Source organism: Petaurus breviceps, unplaced genomic scaffold (assembly GCF_028583685.1).
Source record: "Petaurus breviceps papuanus isolate PSGF00001 unplaced genomic scaffold, PetGlider_PUasm1.0 90808, whole genome shotgun sequence".
Lineage (NCBI taxonomy): Eukaryota > Metazoa > Chordata > Mammalia > Diprotodontia > Petauridae > Petaurus > Petaurus breviceps.
The window spans coordinates 15717083-15734395 of NW_027187349.1; the positions used below are offsets into that span (position 1 = coordinate 15717083).

The 17313-nt window shown below is 36.9% G+C and overlaps 1 protein-coding gene across 1 annotated transcript in view; it reads right to left on the bottom strand.

Annotated features, from left to right (window-relative positions):
* Positions 1 to 17313, bottom strand: part of WDR27 (WD repeat domain 27) — a 278697-nt gene that overhangs the window by 182558 nt on the left and 78826 nt on the right. Inside the window, exons 20-22 of the mRNA XM_069070467.1 lie at positions 16636 to 16733; positions 10916 to 11037; positions 899 to 996 (exon numbers count right to left, since the gene is read on the bottom strand). Coding sequence (XP_068926568.1) covers positions 899 to 996; positions 10916 to 11037; positions 16636 to 16733 — 318 coding nt within the window. The remainder of the gene's footprint in view (positions 1 to 898; positions 997 to 10915; positions 11038 to 16635; positions 16734 to 17313) is intronic.

A 17313-nucleotide genomic window follows, 5' to 3' on the forward strand; every position in this document is an offset into this window, starting at 1 on the left:
CAAATCCCCCTTTAAAAAAATAGGTGACTAAGAATGCCTTCATAAGATTCACTTGATTCGTTTTAGCTCCTATTGACTTACAGGTACCATAAGTTTCTTTTTTTTTTACACAAATTAAATTACTTTACTGTAACCATGTCTAATACCATGAATATAATCCTTAAAAATTGCCTTAATAGCAATGGCAGGGTTTTATTATAAAACCCAGCATATTTCTTTTCCTTTAATTCAACAAACATTTATGAAACATCTGATGTAGTCAGAGAAATGTGCTTTTTTAATTCAAGTGTTTTTTAATCTCCAAAGACACAAAATATGATTTTATAAACCTAATGCAAACCAAGCTTGGTTGTTTTTTGTTTAGGGGTTGTTTTTTGTTTTGCTTTTGCTTTTAGGTTAGTTTCTGAGAATGCCAGCTTAAGGCAATAGCCTTGCATATAGCCTAAGCCCTAAGAGAATGCCCAATTTCTCATTTTGAGGCAGAAGATACAAAGCTTCTTGCTTCCCAAAATTGTACTTTTTATTGAATTTTAAAAACCATTAGGTGGTCAACGCACTAATTCAATGAAGCACTAACTTCTGGTTGTTGTTCAGTCATTTCCGTCCTGTCCAGTTCTTGGTGACCCCATTTTTTTGGCAAAAATACTGGAGCAGTTTGCTATTTCCTTCTCCAATGAGGCAAACCATTAAGTGACTTGCCCAGAGTCCCACAGCTAGTAAGAGTCTGAGGCCAGATTTGAACTCAGGAAGATCAATGTCCCTAACTCCGGACCTGGCTCCCTATCCGTTGTTCCACCTAGCTCTAACTTTTAAACATGACTCACTAAAGTTGACAAAACTTAAGAGATACCACTGAAAATTCTGATTGCTGAAAAGTTAAAACAGTATTTGCTCTTACCTCAATGTTCTCAAATCCCACAATTTTATTGCATCACCAATAGCTGTGGTTAGGAAAAGATTGTAATTCTCAAATGGTTGTGCAGCAAATGCTGATCCCTGTAATGTGGAAAACAAAATGAAGACAAGATAATTTTGTAAAAGCTGCATTACCCAATATTATCTTAAACTACAATGATCAAAAGAATATTGTATGATAAGTTTCAAAATTTAGAAGCTACTTTTCATTATTTAGTTTCCATTTTCTGTATTTGGCTGTTGGAACATGTTCAGAGTATGGGAAGAGAAGGCTTCAAGAAGTGGTGTTCAAATTCTAAGAATAAAGAATGTTAAAAGGTCATTGGATATGGCAACTAAGACATTATTATTGACCTTTGAGGGAATAGTTTCAATAGAGTTTCAGTGTACTGGTAATCTGACTGCAAGAAGTTGAGAGATAAGGGGTGGAGGTAAAGGAAAAACTTTTAGATTACTCTTTTTGGAATCTAGTGATAAAGGGAAACAACAAACAATGCTTAAATCTGAAAGAGCCACAGCATCAAAGGAATGGGGGTGGGGGGGGTTGGCTCAAATGAGGGGTTTTTTTGTCTTTATTTTTCCCTTAGGAGAGATGAGACCTGAATACGTTTGAGACAGTAAGAAATCACTGGAAAAGGAAAGATTGAAGACGAAAAAAGAAATGGGACAAGTGCATCGTCCAAAAAGAAAGCTTTTATCTGTGGCAATTTTTGCCTCCATCTTTCTCCTTTTATTCTTTTACTCCTTAAGAGAAACACCTTGTTGTCTGCTCCAATCTTTGATGTAGATAAACTTCTGTTCTAGTGACAGATAACTGGATTTAGATGTGACTTTCTCTAGGTCTTTCTTCTCTCCTTTCCCTTATTTATTTTGAGCGTGGAGTTGCTATACTACATACTAGTGACACCTTTCTTTATAGGCAACAGGAAGGGATGAGATCAAGAGAACAAGTAGAGAGGGCTGGCCTTACAAATAAATAACTTCTTTCCTTGAGTCAAGGACTAAGGAGGAAAGGACAAATAAAAAACAAAGCAGAGTCTAGAGATGTTAGGCTGAGAAATGTCAATAATGACCATAGAAGAAAGTATGATGATGTAGAAACAGTGATGGATTTGTTATCAGAAGGCTCAGTTCAAAGCCTGGCTCTGCTACTGTGTGTCCTTAGACAAGTCACTTAAACCCTCTTAGACCCTGTTTGCTTATCTGAAGAAAGAAGAGAGTGGACTAGATGACAATTGTTATTACTATCTTGATGCATGTGTCATTCTACCTGTATAGTATGTTGTTGTTTATTCTTTGATTCTGAAGACATAATGGGGTGATATCTTGACCTGCATGTGAATTGATTTTAAGTGAGCAAGAGTTGCACAAAGTCATCAGCCTCACTCTCTCTTCCAGAGTCATCAAAGTTCAGTTGCAAGACAAAAGTCAAAATGACATGGCCTGGGATGCAGTGGGTGACCTCGGCATTTTTTATGTCTGACCAAACTCTAAGCACCGATAATGCCTGCTTTAGCTGCCTCAATGGCTGTTGGAACAAATTGTTGTCATCCACCCATTCCACCGAGAGGAGTCTTCACATGGTTGGGGTAGATATCCTCCTAACTCACTAATGAGTTTGAAGCCTGCCGGTTACCCTCAACCTGATTAGCCTGTCTGGCAAGACTGTTTTACTGGAGTGGCTGTTGCACATGCTACAGCTTCTTGGAACAACAGTTAAGAGTTGGGTAACAGGTGGCACCAAGTGTGAATGAGCAGTCCTGAAAAGGACTTGGCAAGTTCTCACACCAGAGATGCTAGTCCTCTATGAATGACCCATACACCCCTTTATAAACATGTACTACATACATAACTGATACATATCTCAGAAATTACTGAAATACATGCTATAGCCTAATATGAATGTTTTGAAATTTAATTGTGTCATTCATACATTATGTAGCTTTTGTATATTTTTATTTTAATGCTTACTGATGATACCCTTAATAATTATTTGCCAAAAATATTGGAATTTCCAAGATATTTTGATGAAATATGAGTGGAATATTCAAATTTGAGGATATCCTAGAAAATTCAGGATGGGGGAATACAACAGAAATCAGGAGAGAACTTAGAGTACCCTGCATTTTAAATAGGAAGATAATAGCAGTGGTCTGCTCAATCCTAGAAACTATGGCTAATAACAAGCTAGTTAGCTAGTTTTGTTGTTATGGTCTAATTGTGTCTATCTAGTCATGAAAGAACTTATTTTTTTATGAGCAAGTCATCATAAGAAAGGACCAAAATCTGCATTGTATTTGCTGTATTTTGGGAGGGAAAGAGGAAAATATAGCTATTGCATGTGCAAGTATATGATTCTCTAGTTAGTATCACAATAAAATGAAAAAATAAATCCTGCTGTTCCCACATACTTAAGGTAACTTTATAGGATTAAATAACAGAGATCATTTTAGAGTTGGCGTACTGGTATATTCAAGGAAATCTATTATTGGTACATGACTAACATGGTTACTACATTTAAAAGTAATTAAAAATGACCTATTTTACATCTTACTGGAAATAAGACATTTGGGCACAATTACAATTTGTGCTTCTCATGTTCAGTTCTGTCGAGACTACATGAGTAGCAACTCCCATATGGCTATGGTTAAGTTGAAAACTTTGATGTTCACTATGTAACTGGACAAATATTTAAGAGATGTTCAAAAACAAGCTATTAAAACACTGAAGACGGCCTCTGTAAGCTTATATGTTTCCTTCCATTCCATTATATACCATTCAGACTTTTATTTTCAGGAAGTCAAACAACTATTTTTCCTATAAGAAACCTCAAGGATATTTTTCCTAATATATCACCCATCATTCAAGAGGCTCTTACAGTGGTTCCCAAAACATTCCAAAAAAACCACTGAAAGGAAACTTGGAATGGAGGCAGGCTCATAGACTGACAATTGAAACACTAGCTGTTACAAAGGTGTTAGGAAGATTCTTTTTTTAACCAAAGTCACTCAAGCACACACACCCACAAATCTTCCCCAAAAGGACATCACGAGCTATCAGAAATATCATTTACTGGACACATTTTGTTTCATGAAGGATGACTAATACAGGTTTTAATGTACTGATATCACTTAGTTTATGACACAAGAGCATTATCAGTGATGACTGGTGTATGTCATCAGTTTGGAAGACCTGGCGCTGTGAAGCTTCCTGGGATGTTTAGTGAAGAGAAGACTTGAGAAAGGCATCACTGTATGATGTGAAAAGTGCTAACCTAGGAATAGGAACACGTGTGTTCCAGCCCCAGCTGTGTCACTAGCCCTTGTGCCTGAAGGCAAGTCATATACTCCTTCTAAATCTCAGTTTACTCATCTATAAAGTTATGAGATTGAACTATATGATCACTAAAATTCTTTCTAAAACTGTAGGATTATAAAATGCAGATCACTGAATATAAATAGATAAATTAGAAAGCTATTATGTGATTTTAAAATGTGGCACCCCCATCAACTGGAAAATGGCTTAACAAGTTGTGGTACAAAAATGTTAACAGAATATTGCCATGCCTTAAGAAATACCAAATGGGAAGAATTTGGAGAAGCATGGGAAGAATTATATAAACAAACAAGGATAGAGAATAGGGAATAGATCTATGATTTCCCTGATACAGAGAATTCCCTTGATGAGGAAACTTCTTGTAACAATGTAGGTTGGCACCTTGTCTACATGTCCATTTAGACTTAAAGAATTGCCCAGATCTCTAAGAAGTTAAGTATCTTTCTCAGACTCACCAGGTACTATGTGTCAAAGGCAAGACTTAAATTCATATCTTCCTGGTTTTAAGGACAGCTCTCTAAAATTTTGATGGCCAGAAGCTGACCATTTAACTTGGGGTTTACTAGCTAGATTCCTTCCTTCCCTTCTTCCTTCTTTCTTTCTCTTTTCTCAAAGACTAAACCTTAAGCCCATTTCACTCTGGAGCTCACAGATTAGGCCACAATAGATAGAATGGCTATATTTTGGGTCCCCCTGGCTCAGAGTTAATGTCAACAGTAACTGTTTCTCTTTTGACCAGCAACTCTGAGGGTTTTCCCCTCCCAGTTTAATTTTTTTTTTATTAAAGGGGCCATCACTTGGCTCACTTCTTAAAGAGGCCTATTCATTAAATAGGCATTACCTCACTCAAAGTGAGAACCTGAAAAGGCCTTAGCCTAAAAGGGCCAGGGTCTCCCATTGCTTCCTGGGCCATCTCCAGTCATCCTGATGAATATCAGGCCACTGAACCCAGATGGCTCTGGAGGAGAAAGTGAGGCAGGTGACCTTGCACAGCCCTCCCTCACTCAAATCAAAGTCAACTGCAAGTCATGTCATCATTTCCCTGATCATGGTCCTCTTCGTAAATAAAGGACAAACATAATCCAGTGAAAAATTTTGCATATGAACTGAAGCAAAGATATAAGTAGAACCAAGAAAACAATGACTATAATGATGTATTTGGAAAGAATAATAACAAAAACGTAAAACTGAGGCTCTATAATTATAATGACAATGCTTGACCCTGGTATAGATACCTCCCCTCTCCACTTGGTGGAGGCAGGAACTATAGGGGTTGGACATTGCATATAATATCAGAAGTAATTGATACGTTGTGTGTGTGTGTTTTTAAATCTTGTCTTAAGGGGTGATTAGTGAAGAAGAAAACAAGTTATATTCAAAAATAAAGATGACATAAAAACAAAAGATATCCAATAAAAATAAACATTTTAAATTAAAATGTGACAACCTGACCTAAAAACTCACAATATAGTAGAATAATCACCTCTCTCAAAATTATATTAGTGCAATCTAAGATAATGTTTCCTGTTTCAATTGATATTTCATACTGTTCCCTTAAAATGGGTTTGAAATCAAATAAAAACAGCTAAAGCTTTTTCACATAAACTAGCATTTAGCCACACTTCCCCAATCCTATAGTTGTGTGGTTGATCTTTTGGAACCCATGCAGAAGTTTGCATTTATCCCTACTAAATTTAATTTTACCAGATGTAGTCCAGAACTCCAGCCTACAAGGATCTTTCTGGAACTTTATTCTGTGAACCAATATGCTACATATCCACATATGCTTCATATCATCTATAAATTTGATAGCATAACTTCGATACCTTCTTCCAAATTACTTTTTTAAAAGACAGAACATAGCAGGGCCAATGATGAAATCTATGACACTCTCCAAGAGATGCCCCCTTCAGGTAATATGTAGCAACCGATTCCATTCTAGAAAGATTCTAGGAAGTGGAAATGGCATTAAAGAAGTCTGACAGGAAGAGTAGCCAGACCAGGATCAAATGCATTTAGAAAAGTCTATAAAGGAATCAACACAATTTGGTAGACATTGAGAGATGTATTCACTGGATATCTAGAAGAAAAATTACCTATTGATTAGGAAAAAAAATCATAATATCGTTGCCAAGAAAAGGAAATGAAGAGAACATCAGCAATTATTGAAATATACTTATTTTCTCATCTATACAAAAATCTTCTATACAGGGTATCTTTCCTAAAAATATGGAAAGGGAACAGGTAAGCTTTCACAAACAATATCCTACAACAAACCACATCTTCAAAGTCACACAATTAACTGAAAAGTGCTGAAAATACAAAACTGCATTATGTTTAGTTTGTTGATTATTTTTAAAACAACTGATTTAGTCGAGTAAAATATAACATAAATGACAAATGACCTAAATCGACATATTCCTGGGAGATATCTCCAACAAACTACCTCCCATGAATAGGTCAAAATCATATTAAATTCCTTAATAGATCCAACAAAAGAAATGTCTTTATTTGAGATATTAACCACTGTCGTGGAGATATACAGAGAAAAAAAACAAGTGTAATTAGAATTTTCCACAGATTATGAGGTCTTGTTTGCAGAAGATATTATTCTCATTGCATCACACCCTAGAGTACCATAGAGCTTTATGAATGAGTCCCACAACTACACAAAAAGAGTTCAGAATAACAATTGACATGGTAAAACCAAGAGGATTTACAAAGCATAAAGTCTATATAATAATCACGTAGCTAGATGGATATCCCTCTGGCGTGGTCCATCAGTACAAATATCATGTTCAGACAACAAACAGAACCCAAAACAAAATCAGACAAAGATACCAAACTGGATGGTTTGGGAGAAATTGTGCAATGCTTTCAATAATCTCAGACTGCTTCATGAAACAAAAACTCATCTTTTTAACACCAGAAATTTTCAGGTGCTGTTATATGGCTCTGAGTCATTTATCAGCATAATCTGTGAAAAATAAATATTTTGAATAACTCAAAAAGGCAGTGGAGAGATGTATGGTGGGCATGTATACCAATGATGATTTATATGCAAAAAATTGGCATAAAAGTTAAAATCTAGGCAGAAAAGGATACTAGAGCAAGAGTGAAGAATACTAGATTGTTGGCCCAGGTAATTCCCAGGGAGTTCCCAGGCAATGCTAAAAGACTTTAGAGGAAGACCTCCAGAATGTTGGGTAAATCTTCTAGGGAAGATTAACAGTAGGACATGGACAGGAGTCAGAGTGAATGAGAAGATATTACTGATTTGCAACCTAAAGAGGTGAAGAAATACCTACATCAATAAGATAATAGATCAAGGGTCAGAAACCTGTGGCCTTCTAGGTCCTCAAGTGTGGCCCTTTGGCTGAATCCAAAATTCACAAAACGAATCCTCTTTCAGTCATAACAACTGTTCCCAAATTATACAGGGGAAAAAAACTTCCTTTTTTATTTACCTTCCTTCAAAGATAGGCAGTTTATGACACATACCACATTTGAAGTAATTTGAAGTTGTACTACCACATGTACCTTTTTTTCACTCTTTCTTTTATCTTTCCCATGACTCTTCTCTCATCCCATTCTCTCCCCCATCTTCTCTCTTTCATTTTCCTTTGTTTATATCTTAGGTCTGCTAGTCATACTAACAGGTAATGTCTATCCCCACTTATGGCTTTCAGGGTTAAAGAGGTTTTTGATCCCTACTTTTAGAGTCATAGAAGAACAACTGCGGTCCAGAACAGGGAGGCAAGATAACAAGAGATAAGCAAGAGCTAAGGACACTATGGAAGCCATATTCATCTTTGTTTTCCACACACTACCTTGTAGATGGTTGGCACTTGGCAAATGTCTGCTGAATGATCAAATGAGTCATAAATAATAAACCAAGAATCTGAATAGCAGGGACTAAAGACAGAAATCAAGCAGTCTTCAATTATGGTAATCAGAAGCATACTGACAATCTTTAAGATATGGAATCAATCAAGTCAAGATAAAATAAGTAAATGAGTCTATGACAAGCAAGAGTCAGGAATCCAAACTTCTCATTAATCAATGGAGGATATAGGAAAGAAGAGCAGAAATAAGATAATGACCTGCTTCTAGGGTAGGATCTGTTGGTCCTCTAGAAGCTGTTCTATCTACTTCTCACTGGCTTGGATGACTTAAGTTTCTTAAGTCTTTTCCAGAGGAGACCAGAGTCACATAAAAAGTGAGTTTCTTGTGATCCTTGCTGAGGTGGGAACACAGGGAAATACCCTACACTCAGCAGAGTACAGAAAACCAGCAGAGTTAGAATAAGGAGAGGCATTAATTTACAGTCAAATATTTTTTAACTAGAAGATAGATATTCTCCAGGGAAAGAAAACACTTTTAATAAATAATTCATGAAATGGAAACCTCTATTTGAAGCCAAGTGAATCTTTTCTTTTCCCTACCTTCCTTTCCTGAGCTGAACACTTAGTCCCAGAGGAGAGCAGTTTGACACCTAGTACATTCAGTATCACCAACAGGTGAGCAACAATTTCTCTACAACTCTTATAGCTAGCTAGCTATTATTAGATAGTCTCAAACATCCCTTCTGACTCTGCATTTGCTAAGCGTGGCCAATTCTACTTCTACAAGGCCACCAGCAGACCATGTAGAAGACCTGAGTTCGAGTGTGAGATCTAATGCTTCTGGCTGAATGACCCTGAGGAAATAAGTCACTAAGAGTGACATAAGGAGAATCACAACTGCAACATCTCTGTAACAGGGTGAAAGGCCTTCCACACTGCTAATTCCTTGATACATCTCATAGGTACTTGGTTGTTTGCATGTGTCTACCCCACTTGACTCTGAACTTCTTAAGAGCAGGTGCTTTGTGCTTTAGACTTTGGCAGCACAAATTTCAAGTGGTTTACAAAAAGGATAGGTTAAGACCCTATGGTTTAAAGTTCCACAAAAATACGCTTAAAAGGCAATGGGACGCTCAAAAATGAAAATTTGAAGACCAAAGGGGCAAGCATTTGCATGACTAAGAAAAAAAAAGAATTGTCTTATGAGACTAATATGAATAAATATCAACCAACTTAGATCTTAAAAAGCTATGCATAGGAGCGGCTAGGTGGCAAAGTGAATAGAGCACCAGCACTGGAGTCAGGGGGACCTGAGTTCAAATTCAACCTCAGACACAACACTTATTAGCTACATGAACTTGGGCAGGTCACTTAACCCCAATTGCCCTGCCTTCCCCCTCCAAAAAGAGAAAAAAAAAAGCAATCTGACAATGAATACAAAAAATAGGACTATCCTGTAAGAATGGGTTCTTCAGGAGAGCTAAATCTCAGAATTTTCTGAAGCTGGCAAGAAAAACAAAGGATGACCAAAAGGGACCCTTAAGTTAGATTGGGGGAAAAATTAGGATCCAAGAGGGAGAGGACTCCTGCTAGGGTAGATCAGGAATTGATAACTGATAATGGAAAGAAAGTAGTTTCTCATATCTTATTTTGTTTCTATTTTCTATGCCTAGGTATTACCTTTTCACTGGGAAGAACACACTAAACTTTGCAAATAGAGTTGATATTCAAAATAAGCAAGGAATGATAATAAGAACGTTTAGTGATCTTTGGTGAATTCAAGTCACTTGATTCGGATGGACTGTTACTGAACTGGTAGATCAGAAAAATACTGTAGATACAATTTATCTAGATTTTAGCAAAACTTTTAATAAAGGACATTATGTGAGTCTTGTAGAAATAATGGAAAAATTTTGTGAGAAACACGCTTTTGGGGTTCACAGGACTTCCCAGGGAGGGTCAGGGAAATAGCCTGGACAAGCTTCCAGGTCCACTGCTCCCTTGGGGTCCCTTAAGGAAGATCTGCATGGGATGCCCCTCAAGGCAGCTGTGGGGATCACAGGACTTCCAGGTAGGGTCAGGGAGTTAGCCTGGGTTGAGCTTCTGCTGCCCACAGCTTCCCTTTACGGGAAGCCTTAGGAAGAACCACATGATGTACCCCTTAAAATGACAAACCCATTCTCTCTGAAAGAACTCAGAGACAGTATGCAAAGGAAGGTGTTTATTTACACTTCCAGCAAGGAAGCAAGTGTGGTGCTCACTAGGGACATACCCACAATCAGACAAAAGCAGGAGTGAGAGTCTGTAAGTTCTGTCCTTCCTGGTAGACTTAGGCTTAGTTAAATTCCTCAAATTCCTTACTTTATTTTCATATATATATTCTTTCTATACATTCTACAGTCTCTTAATATATGCATATTATATGTAGATTAGAGGCATAGTAGTGAGAATACTTGAGACCTGACCAGGACCTGACCTCTTCTAAGGTCAGAGCTGTGTGCCACACCCCCACCTTTCTAGTTCCCTCTGGCCATTGACATAGTTACAGGAAGGCCAGGGTTTTAGTAAAGTAAGATAAGCTACAGCTTCCCCACAGCTATTGATTATCTTCCAATAACTTTTGTGGGAGCAAAACTGGATTCCATTATATCCCCTCTTACAATGTGTACTGGCTGATGAGACAATTATATGAATGTGAAACTGATTAAAATGGCATAAGTAGGTAAACTAATAAAAAGTTGTGTTTCAGAAATATGTTTTTACATATATATAGTTCTACAATTTTGTAAACTAAACTAAACTTCTGAAAAAGTACTTACTTTATTTTGGCAGATCTGATGGGCTGATCTTGAGTGAATATCTGGGATCACTGCTGCACTGCAATCGACATTGAGATCAAAAACTTCCAATGCTCTGTTGCTCCCAGTTGTGAGAACAAGGTCTACAATACTCTGAGTTAAGATCAATTTACAAGACACTAGTTCATGAGGTAGGGGAGTTCCTCAATAGAAATACAGATATAGCAACAGAATTATTGATATCAATTATCACTGATATTAATTGATATCAATGTCGATAAAAACTGAATAGTTCTCAATTTCTAAAAATAACAATTTTGAAAACAAAGATGAATACTAAAGTAGATCATTGTTTTAATAAAGACTTTCTGAAATTATATCAAAATAAAAAATGAATTCTGAGTGAATTTGAAATAAAACAAGATTAATTCTCTTTTCCAACTATTTGTTGTTGGTTGTAAAAACAAATATATAGATATTTGTGTAAATTGAGATTAGCGATTTAACAAGCCTGGTTATCTATTTTCTTCTGACCACCAAAGGTTCTTCCCTAACTTACACTATAAAGCATTTGGAGGATGTGGGGAGGGGTAACTGGACAGGTAGAGCCAGATTATAAAAGGCTTTGAACACTAAACTGAGGATTTCATATTTGATTCTGTAAGTAAAAGACAGCCACCATACTTTATCAAATGGGGTAAGGGGGTAGCATGTTTAGAGGGAATAACATCATCAGACCCGATGATTTTTAAAATTTTTAAAAAGACCCTGATCTTTTTAGAAAGATCAGTTTTGACAGCTAAATGAAAGATAGACTGAAGAGAGCCTTGAGGCAGACACCAACCAGCAGGTTATTACAATAGTCCTAACACGAGGCAGTGAGTGTCTGCACTAGGGTGGTAGCAATATCAGAGGACAGAAGTAGGTATATACAAGAGATGTTTTGAAGGTTGAAATGACAAGAAAAATAATTCAGAATAGCCTGGTTTGTATCAATGATATCATCTTTCAAAAGGGAAGAGGAACCAGGGAGGAAAACTGTTATTCTCTTGCTGATTCTGACCAGCAGATTGCCCCTACAATTATATATATTACTTCTCCTCACTTCTCTTCTCCCCTTCTCTCCTTCCCTCCTTTCCCCTCTATGTCTCTCTCTGTCTCTGTCTCCCTAGTTGCTTGCCCTGAATCCCAATTTAACCTGTCTTCTTGAGTTGCCACATTTCCCAGAAGCACTGGACCCAGAGTATGTAGGAGGCTGTGAATGTGCCAAGGATGAAGCCACCTCCTCTCCCCCAGCTGACATAATTTGCTGTCCCACCCCCAAGCTGGAATCCCTGTGTATCCTTAGGAAGCAAGACAGTTGCTGGCCAGTCTGTGCCAGACTGGGATAATATTTGTGTAGCTGGGGTCCTTTGCAGATAAAGCTACTCTCCTATATTTTTGCAGTCTGGCTGTCCCCAAGGAAAAAGAATGCAGTTTTGCCATCACCTTGCTCCTCCGCATGGGGAGTAGTTTTGTCTTTTTTCATGCCTTTCCCCCTCTCTGGGTTTACCCCCCCTTCCTGGTATTTCCTCCTCCCTTTGTCCTACTATCAAAAAAATGCAAACTTCTGTAAGGACTGTGAACTCTTTGCTCTCCCCAGGCATATTCATTCCTCTGTAATAAAGCTAAGCTTTCACCTAAGTTTCACGAAGGTGTGACTTCCTGTCTCTGGGTTTCTCTCTATAGATATAGATATATAAATATGTATAGCACCAACGTCTAACACAGAGTCTCTGATACACAGTCTGGTACATAGCATGTAAGCCCTTAATACATGATGCTGCCTGAAAAGACTTTTTTCAAAAGTAAAATGAAGGAGAAACTTGGGCATAAGTGACCACTCCATATTAGATTTTGTGACAAAGAAAGTCTAACTGTGCATGGTCTTAGATACTGCTTAATTTGGGGAGAGCAGATTTCAAAAGCTTCAATGAAAACATAACTAAGACTCCATATGTAGTGAGGAAGGTTAATAAAAAGACAGATTAATCAATTGAATCCCATATCTCCCTTCCCCTAAAGACCACTTGATGAAATTAGGAAATGTAAGGGCCAGTAGCAAAAAATAATGAGGAGGGGCAGCTAGGTGGTGCAGTGAATAAAGCACCAGCCCTGGAAACAGGAGTACCTGAGTTCAAATCCAGCCTCAGACACTTAACACACACACAAAAAAACTAGCCATATGACCTTGGGCAAGTCGCTTAACCCCAATTGCCCCTCCAAAAAGCAAATAAAATAAAAATAATAAGGAGTTAATGTTTTGTCCTAGGTAGACTTGCACAGTAACTGCACTCACACTTGGAAAGGATGGGAGACCCTGAGTAGCTTACACCTTAAATGAGCCACTTACATACAGATAGCAAAAGATGGGAAAGGAAAAGCAATCTATTCACAATTTATAAAAGAAGTGTATAAAACTATGTGTACTTCATTGTTCATTCAGGAATTATGAAAAACTTCCTCTATCAACTCTGTGGAATTACAGTTAATCTTCAACATTTGTTTATTTAACTTTAAGCATTCCTGTGATTTTATTAGTAACCCCATTATCACTTTTGCATTGACAACCTTGCATATCCATGGCTAGGTGCCCTAGAGGAAAAAATGCACACCAGTTTGTAGAGCAGCTGGCATCCTACTAGGTGCTTTACTTGTCCACCCTATTGTAGTAAAGAGCTCCCTGTGTATTTGTTGCATATTTTCATTGGTTGAATTAAAACTTAAGCTTTAAATTGTAATTACACCCCCAAAGCCTAGTGCAAATCCTTTGGCTCTAAGCCAAGCTGTCAAAGTCAACAATGTGGCTTAGTGAGAAAATAAAGGTAATGGATAAACTTTGTGCTGGAATGAATGTATGTAGCTGCTGTTAGCCACAAATTTGGTGCTACTGAATTAGGAAAAGTGCATTATTATTGGAATTGAAGTTTTGTTATAAAGAATTACATGCAAAAAAGTATTATTTTCAGCAATCTTTAGCAAAAAATTGGTTTTGGGTGGTCATGGGAACCTAACTCCCTAATTCCCATAACTCCAATGCGTCAACATTTGAGTTTTTTACTTTTGCCCCATTTTCTAGGAACATTACCCCTGCAAAAGTTAAAGGACTGACTGTATATGGAGAGTAACTTGTGGATTATTAACTGGTGGAATGATCTGTCATCCCTAGAGGCCTTTAAAAAACAAGCTAACTAGTTCTTCAGAAAACTCTGCAGAGATTCATTTGTGTCAGCTGAAAAGAAATAATCCCTGGCAATCAAAAAGGAGCCAGCTACAAAGGAAGAATAAAGATCTTGCAAGGAAATTATTCAATGCTTTTTCCTTTGTGCCTCTTACAGAACACCACATGTAGGGGAAACAAGAATTCTCTATCCTGTGCCCTGAGGAGGCAATGGTAACTTGCAATTAACATCTTGTGTAGTAGGCAATGCTTCACCCAGAAGAAAGCAGGTCCTCAATATATATAGGAGGAGGTGCAGTAAATTATGGAGAAGAGAAAAAAGGTATAAGTTCCAGGGACCTGGTGAAGCAATAGCCCAAGCAGAAACCTTTCACAAAATGGTGGCAGCAGAAAGACACCATGAGATGACCTCTGGGCCCTACAGTTTCAAAGAAGTAAGCTACTTTGTCAGGTTCATTCACTGTGTGTGTACCTCTTTACTAGTACAATGTATGCTAACTCCTTCCACTAAAGCTATATGTATCTGTGGGAAGGATAGTATACCCCAGGTTTAGGGGACTAAGGGAAGGATATTTCATGCTATTTTTCTTATAATGCCATTTCATTAAATGCTTTCTTTTGATATAAGCATGTCAGCCAACAATAAAGATGAAATCACTAGTGGAAGTTCATAAATTAGTTTTTAGAAGATATTCAGAATTCCTTGAACTTGAAGTACTTGCTCCCTTGGTTGGTGTAACCTATAAGTATCAGTTCAGAGGTGGTTGCCCCCAAAAAAGAGGATCTATACATAAATTAAAAGTCTGCAGAGCAAGTGTCTACAAATTTAGAAGATATTTAGTGGAATGTCCCAGAGATCTATGCTTGGTCCTGAGCGGTTTAATATTTTTATAAATGACTGAGATGAAGGTATATCACATTTGTCACACATCAATCATACATTGATATAAAAATATTGAAAAAAAGTAAATATCAGGTTAAACCACTGGACCAAATTTACTAAGAAGTCATTTTAAAAGGATAATCATAAGGTCACTCATTCACTTTGGTTTAAGAATTCACTTTCAAAAGTACAAGAAGTGGTTGGTATGGTTAAACAGTAGGTTATTGAGAAAGATCAAGTGGATTAGAGGACTAATAATAATCCAGTAAAACTTAATAGTGTGATATTGCTGACACAAAAAAAAAAGGATTGTAAACATTGGGTTATGGTAAGCAAGACACCACTTCCAGTAATAAAAAGGTTATATGGCACTGCTGAATACTATCTTGGTCAGACAACATATGGAGTATTGAATTAAGTTTTGGGCATCACATTTTAGAAATAACAGTGAAATGCTGGAAAACATTCAAAGAGTAGCTAGGTCAGAAAAAGTTCTTACTTACATCATGACATAAGAGGATCCAGGGAAGGAATTTTCTCAGTTATAAAATAAGGGAATTGGAATAGATAACCTCTATAATCCCTTATGATCTCATTATCCTACACTGAAGATGTTTAGTCTGGAAAAGAGACTAATGAGGACATAATATATTAAGCATTTGAAAGGTTGTCACTTAGAAGATTTAGATTTGTTCTGCTTAACTAGGAGAAATTAGTAAAAGCTGCTTTAAGGAAGACTTACACTTAAAGCAAAGAAAAGCTTTTTAAAAATTAGAATTTTCCAAAAGTGCAATGGGAATACATTGGTGCTTACATACATACCTTCACTAGAAGTCTTTAAGTAAAGGCAGAATGATCATTTGCAGGCGTACAGTGGCTCAGTGGGTAATGCACTGGGCCTGAAATCTGGAACATCTGAGTTCAAATCTAGCCTCAGATATTACTTGACACGTGTCCCTGAACTAGTCACTTAGCCTCTGCCTGCCTTGGTTTCTTTAACTGTAAAATGGGGATAAAAATAATGTCTATCTCACAGGGTTGTTGTGAAGATCAAATGGGATAATATTTTTAAGGCATTTAGCACAATGCTTGGCACTTAACAGATGCTTAACAAATGTTTGTTCCCTTCCCTTGTTCTTCCCTCCCTCCCTCCCATTGTAAAGGAATTTTTGATCAAGAATACAATGAACTTAATGTACTTTCATTTATTTAATTCACTCGTGCATGAAGGATCCTCTTGATATGCCCAAAGCTTTTCTCTGGTCCATTTAGTATTTGGTGGGTACCAGTGCAACAATGGGTCTTCCCATCTTCTATCCCTCCCATTTGCTATGGAGTTGACCTCCTTCCTTTTATAGTCATGTGTGTCTTCAAGAGTTTATTTTACAACACTTCTCATATGGTTGTTTTTTTTTTACCATGGTAGCCATGAAACTAATCCATTACCAATATGAAAAATGATCATTGATCAATTTTGGGCAGAGTCTTTGGAGTCAGTAGAATGGATTTAATAATTAGTCTTACCCAACTACAACCTAGAAACCAAAAACAAACCTACCTAAGCCTGCATCACTAGTAGGAGAAAGCCTGAAAGACTTAATCTTCATAGAAGCACAAATATAAATAATGAAAGGATACAGGAATAGAAATCATTTATGGCTGAAAGACTGGTAATCTCTACGGCTGATGTCATAGAGTACTTCTTGACAAGTTTGGCTTTGTTCTTTTGTTTATATCTGCAAAAGACAATAAGGTTTCCAGTTAACTTGTACTGTTGATATCCTACGCATTCATTACTCTTTTAATACTACATGAAATATAGAAGCAAGTTTTGAGATTTATCATATTGGTTAATTAAAGCAATAGCAATTAAAATAGAATTCATACTTATAGCATAAAGAAAATAAGTTGAATGAAGGGAGGTAAGGATAAAATTCTAAAAACTATATACATGTCTTATATTATGTGTATCTATCATGAATAAAATTCCTCCTTCATTACAGAGAAAATTCCCTCCTTCATTTGTTTAAAATTGAATAACTATGCATAAGGATTGCCTTCCCACCCACTACCAGTACCTAACAGTAGGAATAATTTATGTTTCTATGTAAAAATGTGTCTTAGATACTCTCAAAAATGTATAGAAAGACATAGATTGACTGGAAAAAAAATAGATGGCACCAGCATAAATGAGGAGGAGTACCTACTAACAGGGAGAAAAATCTGCCTATATCTGATTAGGTATGGGGGGAGAATTAAGGAGTTATTCCCAAGTGAACTAAAATGAAAAGAAGAAAAAAAAGGGGGGGGGAGAAC